The sequence below is a fragment of the Filicampus tigris genome, chromosome 21, assembly GCF_054856515.1.
Source record: "Filicampus tigris isolate MCC_2025a chromosome 21, RoL_Ftig_1.0, whole genome shotgun sequence".
NCBI lineage: Eukaryota > Metazoa > Chordata > Actinopteri > Syngnathiformes > Syngnathidae > Filicampus > Filicampus tigris.
The window spans coordinates 2904287-2922148 of record NC_141237.1 but is presented as its reverse complement, the minus strand read 5'-3'; the positions used below and the strand labels follow the sequence as shown (position 1 = coordinate 2922148).

General features: G+C 42.8%; 1 protein-coding gene and 1 long non-coding RNA gene across 3 annotated transcripts in view; one reads left to right on the top strand and one right to left on the bottom strand.

The window, feature by feature from the left end:
* LOC147127140 (uncharacterized) overlaps positions 1-17862 on the top strand; it is a 46319-nt gene that overhangs the window by 2528 nt on the left and 25929 nt on the right. For both annotated transcript variants that reach the window (XR_015084202.1, XR_015084203.1), the window contains exon 2: positions 4900-5100. This is a non-coding gene — a long non-coding RNA (uncharacterized LOC147127140). The remainder of the gene's footprint in view (positions 1-4899; positions 5101-17862) is intronic.
* On the bottom strand, positions 2266-16786 carry tmtopsb (teleost multiple tissue opsin b). The gene is made up of 4 exons (XM_086020417.1): positions 16130-16786; positions 12949-13277; positions 8165-8398; positions 2266-5106 (listed from the first exon to the last, which is right to left on the bottom strand). Exons 1-4 carry the CDS (start codon positions 16509-16511, stop codon positions 4846-4848), a joined length of 1206 nt encoding a protein of 401 aa, XP_085876543.1. The 5' UTR covers positions 16512-16786; the 3' UTR covers positions 2266-4845.

Below are 17862 nucleotides of genomic sequence, written 5' to 3'. Positions count from 1 at the left end.
AAAAATCACGAAAACTATTGGCGAACGTTTTGCAAACATTTGCGACATTGAACGAACTCTGACGTGAACGCAGCATTTGCTGCCTTTTAAAACTCAATTGTTCGCCGCCCAGTGGGATCGGGGCTTTATAGTTTGTGGTGTCACAAAAGCAAAAAAATACATTTCTGTCCTACCTACATGGTGATATAACTGGGACACTCAAATTGGAATACAGTCTAATTCCATCCCGAGCGTCCCATGTTGTTCTCTAACCAGAGGAGGAGGTCAGCGGGACCCGAGTCAGCAGTTTTCCTCAGGGAGAGCCTCTTGGCTCTCAACCTGCAGGAATAGATGGACGGATGGTTCGTAATATTAATAATGTCAAGGAAACTTGCCTCCACTCTTTGTATCCATTTGCCGCAGCTTATTAGCAGCATGACTCTCTGGTGCTCTTCACACCTTCGCTCTCAAAATGATTTGTGGACTGACTTGCATAAAATCTTTCAGGCTGGTGTAGGACAAATGCATCATTGCAATGTCACTTTCTCTGCTGTTTCCCCATGAAAGTTTCTCCCCACGAATGGCAGCCCGGGGGTGGCATCAGTGGAAGTTTGACGTTGTCCTGCTCATTTTTAAAATATCTGGCAAGATCTCCTGTTATCTCTCCTCCTGATAGGGCCCCGCAAATCAAATACAAGCCAGAGGTAATTGCATTGCAATTTGAGTCGCACTCTGCCTTGTGCTAAAAAAAAATAGGATCAACCCCACAAAAAGGGCCACTGGTATTTTCAAATGTCATTATGGCGATAAACAAGCACTGCCCTAACCCTGAGATGGTTTCTAACAGAAATTCTGCTGACTGCGTGGCAGGCCCCAGATGATTTCGAATGTCCTCGGACTCCGTGGTTTGCAGCGAGTTGGATGTATGTTTGCTGTGTTGATGTGTTAGGTTGCTCGCGTCTTAACTGGAACACGGAAGAGGGAGCAGAGAAGTCCCATTCTGGCTTCCTTCCACTGGCTACATGTGGATTTGAGAGTTTATTTGAAGATTCAGGTCAGCTGACCAGCTGCTCCTGGGGGGACCAAAGTCTAAGTGGAAGCTCGTTTCTGTTGTTGGTGCAAAAATATGGAAATGACCTCCCAGTGCACATCAGACAAGCACACTCCCATTTCATTTTTAAAATTCCATTTTCAAGTCTGTAGGTTTACGTAAGGATTTTGAAACGTAATGGAATAGGCTCTTTGTGTACATAAAAAGAAGCTGTCGGATCGTGAGCTTAATTCTCTGTCGGAGTTAAGCTCATGAAAAATAGACGCACCAACAAGTGTTGCATCAAGTGCCTCTTTGAGGACTACAAAGGAGACGGCTTGCGCTGATGCGCTTGTGATGCATATTAACCAGATTTCCTTTATTTTTTTTTTTTCGACATTGTGTGCGTTTACGCACAAGGACAGTGAGCCAGTCATCAATCCTCCCTGGGGTGGACCGGTGTAAATGTTGGAGGACACCATTTGAAGAAGGAGTGGGGGGTCTTATCAAAGTGAAGCAGCATTGCTTCGAGACAAAAAAGTCATTTCATCGTAAATTGACATGAAAATGGCTGCTATTTCATGACAATTGAAAGCAATTAGTCATTGGGCACGCTGGCGTTGTGTTGATTTGGGAGAGCCTTGAGGTGGCGCCTGCGGGCGTCTTTTTGTCCACATTCAGTCATTCGTGTCAAGCGAGGGCCGAAAGCTCAGCCAGGCGAGGTGGACAACGTCGCCTTGGGTTGTCGTGGCAACCTTGCCGTGTTGGATACCCTCACCCGCCGCACCCTTGTGGGGTCCTGGAGATGAGCTGTGTTTATCTTGCCATCCTCGCTCATCCATCAAGCCGCCGCAGCCCGTCGCTCCAAGGGGGCACGTCCCTCGCTTACGCGCGTCTGATTAAATATTAATCTTCTTTGAAATCCCTGCCAGCCTTCTCGCTCTCTCTCTCTCTTAATGTGTGTTGCGTCTCTTAGCCAAACTTAGCGCTGCCCATCGGGCCCACGCACTCCCCTATTTATGTCCCCCAATTTAATTAAAGCAAAGTAATGGAACAGTTTGGAAATGAAATGAAAAGTGGCGCTAAAAGTAGAGCAGCCCTTTTTGTTTTCCCCCAGCGTGGCTAAATCTAACTGAATAAATGTTGATGAACAGAACAGTATGCAGTGTATGTGTGTGTGTCCTATTAGAAGCAGCATAATTGTCTGTGTGTGAAGTCTGAAATGAGAAGAATGTAAAAGAGTCTCTTGGCATCCCTCAAGGAACATAACCAGCACCGCTAGGGCTTTATTGGCAAATGAATTTCACTGCTCAGACGGTCAGTGGGTCAAAAAATCTGAATACTCGCTGACAACACAATTGTAAGAAACTTTCAAGTAAAATCAAGATTCAAGTAAAATCTTTCTTGATATAGTTTTTTTCTTTTAAATACCCTACTATATGGGAACACATTTAATATACATGGTCATTTTCTTAAAAAAGCAATAAAAAAACAAACATACAAACAAATTCCTTACTATACATGGTTGTTTAAAAAAAACAAATCATACTAGACGGTTGTTTTTTGTTTTCTTTTAAATACCTTACTATACATGATGATGTATGGTTATTGTTTAATACCGTATTATACATGTTATAATTCAGTTTTTTTTAAAGGCCTTACTATACATGATTTGAAAGAAAACAAAAAGAGACAAAAAATGCCTGGTCGTAAAAAAAAAAAAATGCTTACTCTACTGTCCTGTGTGTATCTCTCCTTGCTGCAACACACCTGATTCAGATGATTAGCCCTGAAGAAGCTTGAAAGCGATCCTCCTGCCTGTGCAATGAAAGCATTGTTCTCCACAAGATGGACTGGTTTTATTGACTTTGTGCAGCCCTCGGCTCATTGTTCATTCATGATGCGTTAATTTTCCCTTCCATCTCTACAAGCGTGACTTGTTTGTCGCCGTTTACAATGCTAATCTTTGCTTTAGCTGCCGTGAATAATGCCTCGAATAATAAGTCGTGGCATGCAGTGCGAGTGGAGGAAAAACAATGAGAAATTGGGGCGACAGGACATGGAGATGTTCCTGTTAGTAACTGCTGATTTAAAAGATTGAGTTGTGTTGTGAGTCATTCCACAATTGTTTGGCACTAACATTTTTGAAAAACGCACCATTTATTTCAAGGTAAAAACTGGTAATCAACATCGTATCATTTGTTTTTTTTTCCTTCTCAACCATCATGTGTTAAGATGTAGTCCATTTAATTTGTCATGTGCTGTGTTTGGTGTACCCCCGTTTTCAGAGCAATTAGCTTGATTATGTCATGCAGCTCGCTTTTTTTTTTCTTCTCTAAATGGCTAAAAAGATTTTAGGAGCAAACAGGCTTGTGTGTATGTCAGCCCGGGCCGGTGCCATATTATAACGTTTAAGTCAATGCCATCGTATCAACATTTTCTTTGGTCTATCAAATTAGCGTTTGAGCATGATTTTGCCGTGGTGTTATGTTGATGTTGCTGCAGAATACAGTATAAGGCATCCCAGCAACTTGAATTTCTGAGATTTCTTAAAGTTGTAATTTTGGAGATGCAACGATTCCAACAGTGACAATATGTAGCTCTACATGCAGTACTAAACTGGAACTGGCAAATACACGTCACATTCGCGTAAATTTGCACTCTTGCGAGAATGACCCAATAAGTTATATTTGCAGATTTGGTATCGTAGGAATTGAACGACTTTCACTTGGGTCGAATGGTTCCCTCTAGATACAATGCTAATAGAGAGAAAGTAGCTTTGTAGATGTTCATTCGCACACCATGTACACAAGCTTGAATCTTTTGTTTGTTTGTATTTGTCCTTCTGAATGCTTCCCTTGATGTACGATGCTAACAGTTGTGCCAGTAGAAGGAAAATATTTTAGCTTGTAGCTGAATGTTCATTAGTCAACTTTTTTAAAGATTTTTACCCATGTAACTGGTAAGTAAAAAGACACAATTTGAGCTTTTAGCGTAGCGTGTGTTAGGTCCTATCATGTATTTCTTTGTATGATGCTAATATGCAAATGGGAGGATTATATAACTTTGCATTTGTTAGAAAATATTTGACAACATATCTACACAGGTTTTGCTATCTACGAATTGAGCAACTTGGCAACATGTCTCTTATGTGCTTTCACTTATGCTGCTAACACGTTAATGGAAGGATTATGGCCTTCTTTTGGCTGGTAGCAGTGTCTGTAATTCACAAGTTGGCAATTGGAGCCTTTTGTTGTGCGTAAAAACAATTTATGATCATCACTTTAGCCTATGAACATTTAGCTCATTAGCATTTTGCTTCAGAAAGCAGGCTCTCCACGTTGCTTCTGTGTGGGCAGTGTTGTAACATTTCAGCCATTTGTTCTGACCTTCTTCACATCGTAACTTGCCAGCCGAATAGATTTAAATGAGTTGTCCACAAAAGGTACACCATCCAACCAAAGTTTATTACATCTGTCGTATCCTTCATCGGAACGTTCATAGGAGAAGAGCTTCAAGGAAACACTTGTGTGGATACCAACTGCCAAAGATCCCCGTTTGTGTTGAAGTCGCTCGGGGTCCAAGTCCAGTTCTTGTTTACTCATCCACAACTCTCAAAAAAAAAAAAAAAAAGTTTGAGGTATTGGACATTTGGTTGTAAATTACGGATGAACCTAAAACGCACCTTTCCTGGTGAATTTAGATTGACCTTCACTGAAAAAAATACTGAAACGATAAACAATTGGACATTTCAAAGTTTGGAGATGACCAAATTACCTGTTAAGGTAACTTTTTTTGGAGTCATGCAGTCTAAACCGTCTCCAATCAAGAGATTGTCACTCTCTGTAATGAGCCACCAGAGTCAGTTTTGGTTTCTGACCGTTCGTCAGACTCGGCGGCCGATCGTCTGCCTCGGAGGACTGGTGGACGGATTGTGGCGTGGCGTGAGCTGAGGACGGTGCGACGGCTGACACGTGGCGGTCGCGGAGCTCCGGTCGGACGCTACGCAGCGTCTTGGTCACCCTGGAGAAGGTCTTGAGGGTGGAGCCTCGTTCTACGGCGGAGCATCTGAAGAAGGCTCTGAAACAACGGTAGAACTACACACACACACACACAGAATTGGTATGCAGATTGCATCTCGTGACACTGACAATTTATTAGAATCTACAATATGTAGGTATATTAGGGACAGAACAATCTAGTGTACATATCACATCATCCGTGTAAATGAAATCACATCAGAAGGCTTCAAAAGATGCGTTCAAGTCGTCTTGGTGGTCTCCATGGATAAACGTAGTGTACTTAGTATACTCTCCTGTTCCACACGTATACTTGAAGTCTACTACATTTCCCCAGGGGGCCGCATAACTACTAGTTGACCTTTTATAACCATCTGAACCAGTGTCACCATTTCTGCTGTTCTCACTATGTGGTTACCGAGAGTGTCACGGTTCACTGGCCTGACTTCCATGTTCCGTTTCCCAGACAATGATGGTGTGAAGGCGAATATGAATGGTTGATTTTGTTTTTTTTTTTATTTGATTTCAAGATTTAGTCTGCCTTCAACCCAAAGTCAGCTAGGACAGGCTCCAGCCACGTTTTTAATGTCCAAGGACGTCCACTTCTTTGCCTTTCCGTGACTGTTCCGATCTGTTGCAACCTCCTGACGACGCTCTGTGGGGGGGTACCGTTGATCAATTGTTAGGGGTCGCCCTGGTCTCTTGATATCAAAATGTGAAGACAGTTTTGGAATACCGTAATTCAATCAGGAAATGTTGGTCCATTCATGGATCAAACACCTGTTGTGAAGTTTGCTGTTCAAGGGAAGTGGCCACGGAGATTTGAGAAGTGAATGTCTTTGGAAATGTTCGACCCCAAGATACTTGCATATCTGAGAGAAGTCTTTGGACTTTCGTCAATAGGTTCCCATGAATTATGGCACATGCTCAACATAATCAATCTCGGGAGTACACAAAACCCCTTCATGACTTTTATAGAGATGGCCAAAGCATATTCCGAGTTCGTTCCTGGTAGAGCGCCTTCAATGGGGGTTCCGGTCGTAGATGTTCTGTGTGGCGGTTGAAGTCTTCAACTCGCCTCAACACAGGGCGTCCATATTGATGGGCTGGGAGGAACTGAAGACTGAAACCGCCGCGCAGCTCTGACCCCAAACGTCGGACAGTTAGCTTTTTATCAAAAGTAATCATCTCTCCCGGGAGGCGGAAGAGAAGCCGTGAGATCAAGTGCGGTGACAGAAGATACAAAGACATGAAATAATGGCGTGCGAAAAGGTCAGAACTCTGCCGTGTCTACTCTCTTTGGAAATAAGTCACTGCTGCACTTTTATCTTGACTTATTCCTTTCATCCGTTTACATCGGTTCATCTTCAATCTGCTCTTTTCTTCCGTTCACGTCTCGTTTTTCCTTTTGAGTCCGCGTCACATTCATTTTTTTTTTCCCATTTTCCTTCATCGAAAATCAAAAATTAAATGCGAAGAATATTGTTCCGTTTATTGATCTTGTACTTGGCTTCTTTGTTTGTAAACGGAACTGCAGCCCTAACGGAGACCTCACCGTGTCTATAAATAAGTCTGCTTTCTCATTAAGAACACTGACGTGACACCTGGATGACAAATAGCAGTCCAAACAAAAGTCAAGCAATAAATAGCATTGCTTGTAAATTCCACCCCAGACGCCAGAAAATGCCTCCATTGATCCGCCGACTGATGCGGCGCGCAACGTATAATCGGTCAAATCTCAGCTGCCTGCCGAGTGACGCAAAAGTTCATCAAATACTGTCAGAACTCTTAATGAAATATTAAATATTGCATCTTTCTTCGAGAAAATATCCAAAGGGGAAAGTTCTTAAATTTAAGCCCAGAATCAGAATGATACTTTCACAGAAAACTAGCTGTTTCCCGTGTAAACAGAGCAAACGCATCGATTGTACTTTTAACCGTGGAGGCGACACTTCATTACCAAAATTAATACAGGGATGCAGCAAACAACACACACACACATATATTGCCCATGCGATTGCACTTTTTTTTACTTTAAACCGCCCTTACTGTCACTCTCATGTCAATTTGAATTATTGAAGGGAACAATGGGTGTTCAAGTTGGGTGTGTATAATGTCTACGTAAAATTGTGGGGACAAAAAAAAGGAAAGGATTCCACCAAACCAACTCTGTCACTGCATTTTATATGAAGTTGCCCATCAATTTCTAGTGTCAAATCCTGATGAGTAGCCAATTTCACTTATGTCATTTAAGTGCTGGTCAGTGCGACCTCCAGTGGACAAAATTAGCATGAACAGTTACTTTCATTGAAAAATTGCACTTTTGTTCAAAGAAATGATTTGAAATGTGAAGGTATGGAAATTGTCTAAATGTCATAGCACTAACAGTAATGCGGCAAAGCCAGGACTGCTTCAGAAAAACTAATCCATTGCTGTGTGGATACATGTCCTGAAGGTATCTCGCAGAATTTAAATTAAATTTGGGTCAGTGTGAAGAATGTGGAAAGATTGACTTGATTGTGTCCTGTGTCCACTCATTGTACTGTTTAGAGAGGAAAAAAAAAAGTTAATTCAATTCAGTGACGACAATCATGGCAGGACTTATGATACCAGTATCTATTTTTGTAATTGTGACAAATATATTTGTATTCATGTTTGCTATTGGCTTAGCCAATGTGCTAATGCTAATGTGCTAAACCCCTATTATTTTGCAAATGTTCAAGTGTTAGTTTCATGCTACTCCAGCCATTAGCTTAGCAATTAGCTTGGTATGCTAATGCTGATATGAAACGCTAATTCCGAAGTACCCTGTGGCCTGCAAATTTGATGACATTGAGCCGTGCTAGCCTAACGTTAGCCTATCTTAGCTTCTGCTATGTGATTATTTTGTTTGCTGAGATGAATAGGTGTACTATTTCTTAGTGAATTCAATTACATTTAAACTAATTGCAATGATGCACAAACTTTGTAGCGCTTGTACAAAAGAATGACAGTTTAAAATGTTCTGAACTTTAGCTTGCCAAATTTCAAGGTGACAAAATGACATTTAGGTTTTTAGGGTATTGTTGCGAAATGTAAAGCCGGTCAAATTTGACAAACGGTGTGTAAAGGTCAAAGAGGTTGCCAACAAGCCCACCTGCTTGTTCATGAAGATGTAGATGAAAGGGTTGACAACCGTGGACGACTTGGCCAGCAGCGACGGCATGATGCTGGCCTCCGGGCTGAGGGTGTCTCCGGGACCGAAGGTGGCCATCAGGGCCACCACGCCATAGGGCAGCCAGCAAACCAGGTAGCAGACCACCATGGTGACCACCATGACCAGCACCCGCTGCTCTCGTCGCCTCGTCACCACCGAGCTGGCACTGCGCACCTGTAAGGAGGACCAACGGAACCAAATAATTTTCTTCATAGTGTTCCAAAACGTGGACTGTAGATATAGATGTACAGTAGAGATCTAAAATAACGATAATGACACTGAAGACAGAAAATTTTTCATGAAGTGCTACTGGATGTACGAAAACATTACAAAAATTCAAAGACCGAGCGAGGCATAGTTTGACTTCTTTAGTTTTCTCACTGGCTGAAACTGTCGTCATATTTTTTTTGTGTGGAGCTCGCCTAAGTTTTAATCTTGGTACGACACTCAATAAGTCATCTTTTGGTCTATTGGTTGAATGAACCATTAGTGCATTAACCAAGGAGCCAAAGCAGAACAAGCCATCACGGTTACGCTCCATCTGATATGGTTCCGACATTTCAGAACTTTGAGGCTCTACATGAATGAACTTCAGGATTGAGTCCGCAAGCATGAACGGCATTTCCTCGTTGTTTTCTGCTTGCGGAATTGATTTAGCTCCGGTTAATTTGTTGACTAGCGTTCCGTGGAAAACGCTCGCTTAAAGTGGAGCCTATATGTCGCTCGCTGCGATTAAAAAGTGGCCAGAATCGATCAGAGTCAGGGCAGGGGACCGCACCACCGACTGATTGATGGAAGGATAGACGTTGCTCGCTACACAAAGAAGACAAGCAGTCCAGTCTGACATCTTGAATATTGCATTTGGAGAGTCAGGAGAAAGTCAGAGAGCAGCAACAAGCAATTCAAAGTAAATCTTGCATTGAGCAAAAATCTACTGGAAGCACACTGAGGCTGTCAAGGAACTAGGAACTCCACTAACCCTAACCCGATCCACTAAAACTAAGCCTGACCCCTAATTGAACCATACCCAGAACCCAACTGCCCCCAGCAATGTTTTAAGGATCTTGTTGTTTTCCCACACAGCTAGAAGAAAACAGTTGTCCAAACTGAACAATGAAGGACTTGACCCCAATCTGTAATTGATTCATTAATTGATATTTTTTTCCATGTAATTGGAAAATGCTGTGTGGGAATGTGAATCATCAGCGCCAAAAACAAGCAATGTTGATGTTTGAGATGCACGGATGTCGATAAAGTGATTCAGGTGACCTAAATGGACCCCCGCTAATTAGATTGGAGTTTTTGATTGGATTTACCTCGTTTAGACTACCTCGGACTGATTAACTGATTCAAAGAAGTGATCCAACTCCCCACACATTTCTTTAGGTTAGCAGAAAGATTCACAGAACATCAGTTAAAAAAAAAAAAAAAAAAAAAAAGCTACTGACATCAATAGACTGGTGTGTGTTTAAATATGACAACCACTGCAGGTGCTGGTTCCCCATCAACGCATCCGTGGCTTGGTATTGTTTTTCCTCTCTCACTTCATCTGGATGTGTTTTTCTTCGCCTCTAATTTGGACGTGAGCCAAATGAAGCAATTCACGCCTCCACCTACATTTGACCATGTCAAGCTGTCATCTGGCGGCCATGACGTGACAGCGACAATGAATACGGAACAATGGGCATAAAATTGGCAACAATGCAACACAAAAAAAATACATGCATACATATGTTTTATTTTATAATATATCTAATCTAGTAAGAAAAGAATATGAATTCAATTTATTCTATTCAAACAATGGTTGCTTCCTGGTGAAGGAGAACATTACCTAAATGAATATTAGTTGCGTGATGACCTCGAGGAATTAAACATCTATTGGAAAAAAAAAAAACTCCGTATATTTCTAAGGAAAATGTCACCAGTGATAAGTTCCTCTTTGGGTCATCCTTCTCAAAATACGCTGCTCTTTGACCACGGGGATATGTTAATTGTGGTGACATCAATTATGTAACCCCAAAAGGGAGCAAGATGGAGTGACCTATTGAACTATTATTGTTCTTGCTTTCGATTGACGACTTGACTGACGTTGGGCGGGGGAACAAGGAAATAAAATGGGGCACTTGCAGGCTCTGGGGAGAAAACCGCAGTAAAGGCACATGAACCAGCAAATGGAGCACGAAATGAAATTCTTGTGCAAACAAAGGCCACACACAAACGCACAGTGTGCACAAGGAACAAATCGAATGCAGCCTTCGAGGGTGTCGCACCAAAGATGACACACAACAGTAAAAAAAACATGAAAACCAAAGCACAACCTATATAACGATTGTTAATTTCATTTATGAATTGATTCCTGAACGACTAAAGATATTTTGGACTATAATGCGATGAAAGTCGAGTCAAAGTCATGTCGTTGTTGATATTATTTCAGCACAGTACAGTGGTCACCGACATTACTTTGGTGACCAAAGTCTAGCTACACACCGAATTTAGCAAAACATGCCAATTTAACTGATAGCTATAAAACGGACTTAACTTGGCCAACTTTAAAATTGTACACACTCGAAATGATGTCATAAACTTCCCATGGACATGATAACTGTCTTTGGTAATACGTGTAATACTGTACTGTCAGCCCTGGAATAGAAATAACCGTGACATTCTCAAGATCGTAACTAAACGCTTTCCAACTGCTCTGTCTGTCTTTCCCACTCGCTCTACCGTATGACTAGTTGACGAATCGTTTCAACCCCTCACTGATATTGAACAAAAAGACGCACATTTTAAGCCTGTGTTTGCAAGAATCGACCTAGAAAAGTTAATATCTATCAATCTTTAATCTGTTCATATTTTGTCCACAGGCTTGTGCTTATCTGAAGTTTAAATCTGCTTCTTGTTTATATACAGTACACCACCTGGTGCGCAACAATCAGCCTTTGGGCCATATGACAGCACCAGTATTTTATCCATTTAACACAAATTAACATAACAGCCCCAAAACGTTTAGCAGTAATCCGCAATTGCTCCGAATATATAAGCGTTGCATCACATTTTCCCATAAATATAGCATGGCCCTCTGAGGCAATAATTGACTTCATGCGTCCCACATAGGCGCCACGGACGACTCACTGGTTAAATAATTACATTCTGTATAGCCCCAAACTATATTTACAGCTCATCAAGCACTTAATTATAACATTAGTTTATGTGACACTACTCTCATATTTGGGTCAATTGTGCCCCAGATGCACAAATTAGTCAGACGCTTTGAGAAATTTTGTCAATGGGTTTAAGTAGAGAAGGGGAAACCCAATTATGAAAACATTTTATGGGGGAAAAAATGTTTACATGAAAATGCCTTGCTATGATTTTTAACTGTTTTGGTCTCACAGATGAACCCTCCTAGGTTGTTTTGGTTGTTGTCTAAGTAACAGACTATCGAAGAAGTTGTTTAAGGTAGGGGCAGACATAAATAAGAATTATACTACTCTGGCTTCTTTTCAAATCTTAAAAAGTTTGGGTTCAAATGTTCTTATGGATTTGTGTAAGTTCGTTTGGTGCTGAAATCGCTACTTTTATGAAAGCTATAAAATGAAATAAAGAAATATTGTACATATTTTGACCATTTCCATGGGTCGTAAGACTGCAAAAGGATCAAAGCAGACTCTCTAATCCGCTTTAAGCAAAAGACACATTCCTCACACTGAAATCTTTGTCAGGCCAACAAAAGCTTATCCAGCAGGGATAAGCATTTCTCGCGCACCAGAAGTTAAAGCTGGCCAACGTGAGCTCATTCGGGAAGCAAGCATCTTCACGTTTTGAACGTGAAAACTGCATACTAACAAATAAAATGTTTATTTGATTTTCAGAAGACATTTTTGCTAAAAGCCAAATGGTAATCAAAATCATTATTCTGTTGTTGTACATTCTGTATTGAATGACAGTGAATACGCACTATCCCAGCAAAATAATTAACAGACAACCATTAATGTGTAAATTGCTGGCAACAAAAGTGAGTCCACCCCAAGTGAAAGTGTCCAAATGGGTGTCATGTGGTCTTCACGGCTGTCATCCCAGAAGGAAGATTCTTCTGAAGACGAGGCACAAGAAAGCCACAAACACTTTCCTGATGACAAGCAGACTGTGGTCTGATGAGACCAACCTCAATTTATGTGGTTCAGATTGTGCCGAGTGTTTTGATTTGGACAGTTTCACTTGGGGATCGACTCACTTTTGTTGGTCCAAGCAGTTTGCCTCACAGAGCATCTTATTTTCCACTGACATTTCACACCTTTGAACTCCGGTGGTAGAGCAGAGGGCTGTAGCCCAGGGGTCTTCAATCCTGTTCCTCGAGCACCGGTTTCCTGGATGTTTTGTCTTCCTGCTGCAGCACCTGATCAGGATTGTTATCCAGCTTCTGCAGACCCGCTTCTGCCGACATTGCCGATTATCTGATCATTTGAATCAGATGTGTTCCAGCAGCGAGAGATGGGGAAAAAAGGCAGGACAGTGGACCTCGAGGAACAGGATTGAAGACCCCTGCTATAGCCTGTCAGAGACACGTTCCCTTGTGAATTCGAGACTTCCTGTACCACCATGGGTGAAATGTCGTATAGAAATCCAAGAAGGCTTGTTAACTGGTTTCTTCAAAGAGATTCAGCGACACAATGAACCAAGGTCTCAAGTTCTGCCGGTTTCCCCACAAGCTGTTTGACCCTCACCTGTCTGATGGCGTGCAGCAGCTTTCCGTAGGAGAACACGATGACGCCGAAGGGCAACACGAGGCAGAAGGCGAACAGGCACACCACGTACGAGACGTTGTTGGCCGTCTGCGGGCGCCAATCCACCGAGCACGTGGTGCCGGGACCCTCGGGCCCGTAGCGGCTCCAGCCCAGCAAGGGGGGCACGGTCCAAGCCATGGAGTAGAACCAGGAGAAGCAGATACCGCCCAGCGCCGGACGGAAGTTGCGGCCGTCTGCCATGTTGGGCACCATCATAGTGCAGTAGCGCTCGTACGACAGCACGGCCAGAGAGATGAGCGACACGATGCCTGAGAAAGAGAAAGGCGTTCAGCAGGAAGCACGGGCGCGCCGCTTTCTGAACCTGGCCCTTCGGACCCCATTCTCACGTTAAGAATTAGACACACATTACAGTGGTTCCTGGCACAAAAACAAGTCCAAAATGTCAGAATAAGACAAGTAATTAAGACTCAGGCAGAACGAATGAGGTCGAATTTAACCTCAGATTGATTAACCGATTGTTTTGCTAACAAAACGACAAAATTAATGCTATGATTAGTTTTCCTTCGCTGCTAATTGTTCAATTGTTGAGTCCCCATGTGGGAAAATTGCCTCAGGTGACAAAATCAGAACCAATCAGCATTAATGAGCCCAAGAGCTCGTCCAGCAGCCACTTGACTCCACTCAGGTGCGGCCTTCCTGATTAGAGGGCAACGCAGGCTCCTGATTGGTTGAGGATGCAGACATTCTCACACAGCTCTTGTGTGCCGGTTCATTTTTGACAACAGCCTTCTTGGTCACAATGCTTTTGTTTGGTTTTTGTATTGCCTTTTTTTTTTTTTTTTTTTTTAAATCTCTTTTGCTATGCTAATGAAATGAAACTTCCTAAGGTTCTGTGTTTTAATCTGATTTTGCCATTTTGCTGACGCATACTAACGACCTTCATTTTTTTCCCCCCGAGGGTCTAATAGTTTGCATCACAGGTGCTGGCACCGACTCATACGTGGCACATTCTGATCCTTCGCTAGGGATTTTAATGGGCTTTTCACCTCAAGCCCAAGTCTTTTTGTACCCCCGCCTCCCGAGGGGCTAAATGAAGCGGGCCAGGCCGGCATTCCTCTGCTGAGTCAGCAGAAGGCCTAATCACGGCTCAGTGTCCTATCTGCGGACGATCCTGTTCGTTTATCGCAGGTCTTACTGCAGCACGTCCCACCGCTGCTGCTGCTTCTTGCCATCTTTGCACACCACACACAAGTTGGCGGTGACACTCAATTAGCAAGTCACTCACTTCTCGTTTGGACGTCACGCAAACAAGGCCCTGCTTCCTGCAATCAGGCAGGAAGTGAGCAGCTTCCCAGACTTCTTTTGCGTGTGTTTGTGTGTGTATCCAAGAGGAGCAAGTGCATGCCAACGTTAAACAGGCGGCGTGGCGGCAGCAATGTTCCAAACAATAAATGTCACGCTTTTACTTACAGCCCATGTCCACATGGGCATGCAATTTTTTAAATAACTTAGATTTTCAGCTCAAAAATGTTATCTGCTTAAATAGGATGACATTTTCAAGAAATGGATTTGTCTTTCAATATACAATGAAATAGAATGAAAACAAGCTTCATGTTTTTTGCAACTTTTTTTGGTACTTTAATTCAATTTACATTAAGCTGCTCCTCCTGATGTTTGCACCTTGGCCACTTGGGCGCAATATAATACACACCTGCAGCTATATGGGGACGGTCACAGCTCCTTAAGTCGTAGTAATATCAGTCGTTCTTTGGAGAGGATGAAAAGAGAATATTCTTTATCCTCTGCAAAGAACGACTATTTTAATGTCTGCATGTGTTGCTAGCATTAGTGTTCAAATATTTGTTGCTTTCACACTGACAGGGATGCTATTCAATAGCCTGTCTGTTTTGCTTTGTGTGCTAGCAGAAAGCAGAGTTGTGTTGTGTTCGATAATCCTCGCTCGTTTTTGTTTAGTTTTAGACTAAACTTCAACTGGGAGTGTCAAAAGTAGAGTTGTTACTATTTTCAGGTATTTGTACTTTGAGTATTTATTACTTTTCCCCACAAGTATTTGTACTTCCTCTTAAGACTCAGTAGCACAGCCTCAGGTAACACTCCGAAAAAACGTTTCAGAGCAAGCAAGCACTGATGAAGTTGATAAACCTTCGCCAGCTGACGGTTACCGAGCGCTAATTGCGGCGGACAGTGTCTCATTAACGCGCGAGCTAACGGCGACTCGCCAAGGTCGACGAACATAAAGAGGGTGGGCAAAAGGGTGGGTTTACACCTGTTGCTTCGGAATGGAACTGATAAACCAAAAATGCATTTTAGAGGCTTCGCTGTGTAGCAAATAAGTGGAAGCCAAGGCCACGCTGAATGTTTGCCAATTAAGTGTGACAGCGTGTGTGTTCTGCTTAACCCTTTATAGAGCAAGTGACTATTTCTGGTCATTTACGCACCCTTCGCAAATGGTCACCATCTTGTACCTCAGTGAGGTCAAGAGCCGTGTGGTTCTCACTCAACCATTCAGAAGAGATCACCCCGCTTCACAGATCACATGGCTGGGATCTGAATTATAAATTAATTAATAGGAATTCTTATTTTTTTAGATTTATTCTGACTCTGGTTATGGCCCCCAATAACACTCGAAAGTTATTTTTTAAATGTCATAGTATTTCAATGAATGCTCAAAGGGTTAAATTGCACAACGAGCACTGAACTAAACTGCACAGTAAACTTGCGAAAATGTGTATTTTGCGCACTGTACTTTCCTTTTGTAGCATTTTTAATATACCATGACACATTACTATAGTGCATGCACACAGATGGTATACAATGTGAATTTAGAGTGCTGAATAAAATACCCCTTTCGGAACACCAAATTCTCAATCAAATTATCATTATTTGAGAGTAAAAGGACTTCACATCAAATTTTAAACGAACGGTGCAAAGTTTATTTTCTCAATTCTTGTGAGCACTGAATACTTGTGCACTAAAGTCTTTTATCATGAGCACGTTGCTGGAAATTCTCTTTCAGGAACAGGACCTCAAGGTTGTAATGTTGACGATAGGAAGAAAAGTCCCATGTTTTCTTCATTTAAAAAAAAAAAAAAAAAAAAAAGAGAGAGCGAAACTTGCAAGTGGCGCGTGCTCAACTCACCCAGGCAGGCGTTAACGAAGCCGTACCACACGCAGCCGGCGCGTCCAATGAGCCAGCGTCCGTGAATGCTGGCCGCGAAGCTGAAGGGCGTCCCGAGCACGCTGACCAGCAAGTCGCTGAGCGAGATGCTGACCAGCATTAAGTTCATGGGCGTGCGCAAAGCCCGGTAGCGCAAGAACATGGCCAGCACCACCAAGTTGCACAGGAAGCCCAGCGTGCCGATCAAGCCCAGGCACACGGCCACCAGCAGGTGACCGGTCGGGCTGAGCGTCGGAGGCGGCGGCGAGCCCGACACCTCCTCATACTTGGCCGTGGCGGCGGCGGCGCCTCCTCCTCCCGCCGGGCAGTGCGCGCAGCTCAGGCTCACATTGGAGTCGATCATGCTCAGTTCGGACCCGAGCCGAGTTCGCTCGCATCCGGTACGCTCGGTCACTCAAGCCATCTGGACGAAGGGGGGGGGGGGGGGAGGAGGGCTGCGTCCTGTGCGCCTTTTACGCACGGACTCGGAGTGGGGAGGCTTTCGGGTCGTGTTGCTGCTGCGGCCGACGAGAAGAGCTACTGAGCGAGTCGAGTGTCGGCAAGAGGACGCAGGTGTGCTCCGCCCCCCCTCGTTGCGCTCCTTCCTGGCATGTCTGCGCTTTTATCGCCCACTGCTCCGCTGAGCCGCGCACTCGCAAACAATCGACAACCCCCAACCCAAGCCGTCGCCAGCACAACCAATCACATGGCCATAGCATTCATAGCCTCCTCTCGACATTGTAAGATAAAAAGGTTGAGTGAAGTCAAACTTTCAAGGCAACAAAGTTTGATGACATTAAGTTGGTCAATTTCAACAAAATATTTTAAGTTTCGTTAATGTGAAAAATGTCTTTCTTTGCATTTTCTACAATTGAATGAGAGTTGACAGAAGTACTGTAATTGTCCCTTGTATTGTTCAAGCTATAAGTAAAACAACTCAGCAAATTGTTTTGGCGCAAGCAACTTGCATGCTTTGTTGTGCATTGTTGCCATAAATGTGAATCATTTATATTTTAAAGTTGTTCCAACCTAAATGATTGTTTTAGCTCCCCCAAAATTAAAGTTGTGTGTGTGTGTTTAAAAAAAAAAATCTATTTAATGTATACTGTACAGTGGATTTAGTGGAGCCCGGGTTTCAAAGCAAACATGGTGGTGTGGCATTTAGCTGTGATGCTATAAGCAAGCAAAGTTGACAATGGAAGTGGAGTCAGCCCCAAGTACAAATGCAGGTTAAAAATGATGCGTTTTTCCTGCCGTTCCATTGATTAAAGTCTTTTAGGTATTTTTAAAATCAATTTCACTGTACGGTATTTTAGAAATTTCACTTTTAATGTCTTTCAACCCTTTGATTGTAAATATGCTGGGTGTTCGGGACCCCTAATGTTACCAGGATAGGCTCATGTGCAAACATTGGTTACTTTTCAGAATTTGTAACGTTGCCAAAAAGGACAATTAATTCATTCGTAGAATAATAAATACAAAAAAGGCCGATCCGAAGAGGTTCCTACTAATCATTATTCATTGACTAGCTCTCAAATGGAGAATCGTCTTTAATTTATATGCTACTTTGCCTTTTCCATTACAACCAAAGGCATGTGTGCTCAACTTTCACAGATTCAATTAGTCTAGATGAGCCGAGAGGTACGTTTACATTTCTTTTGTTCTGCCTTTGATATCAGACGTAACCCAAATGCACTCCTCGCACATCCGCAGAG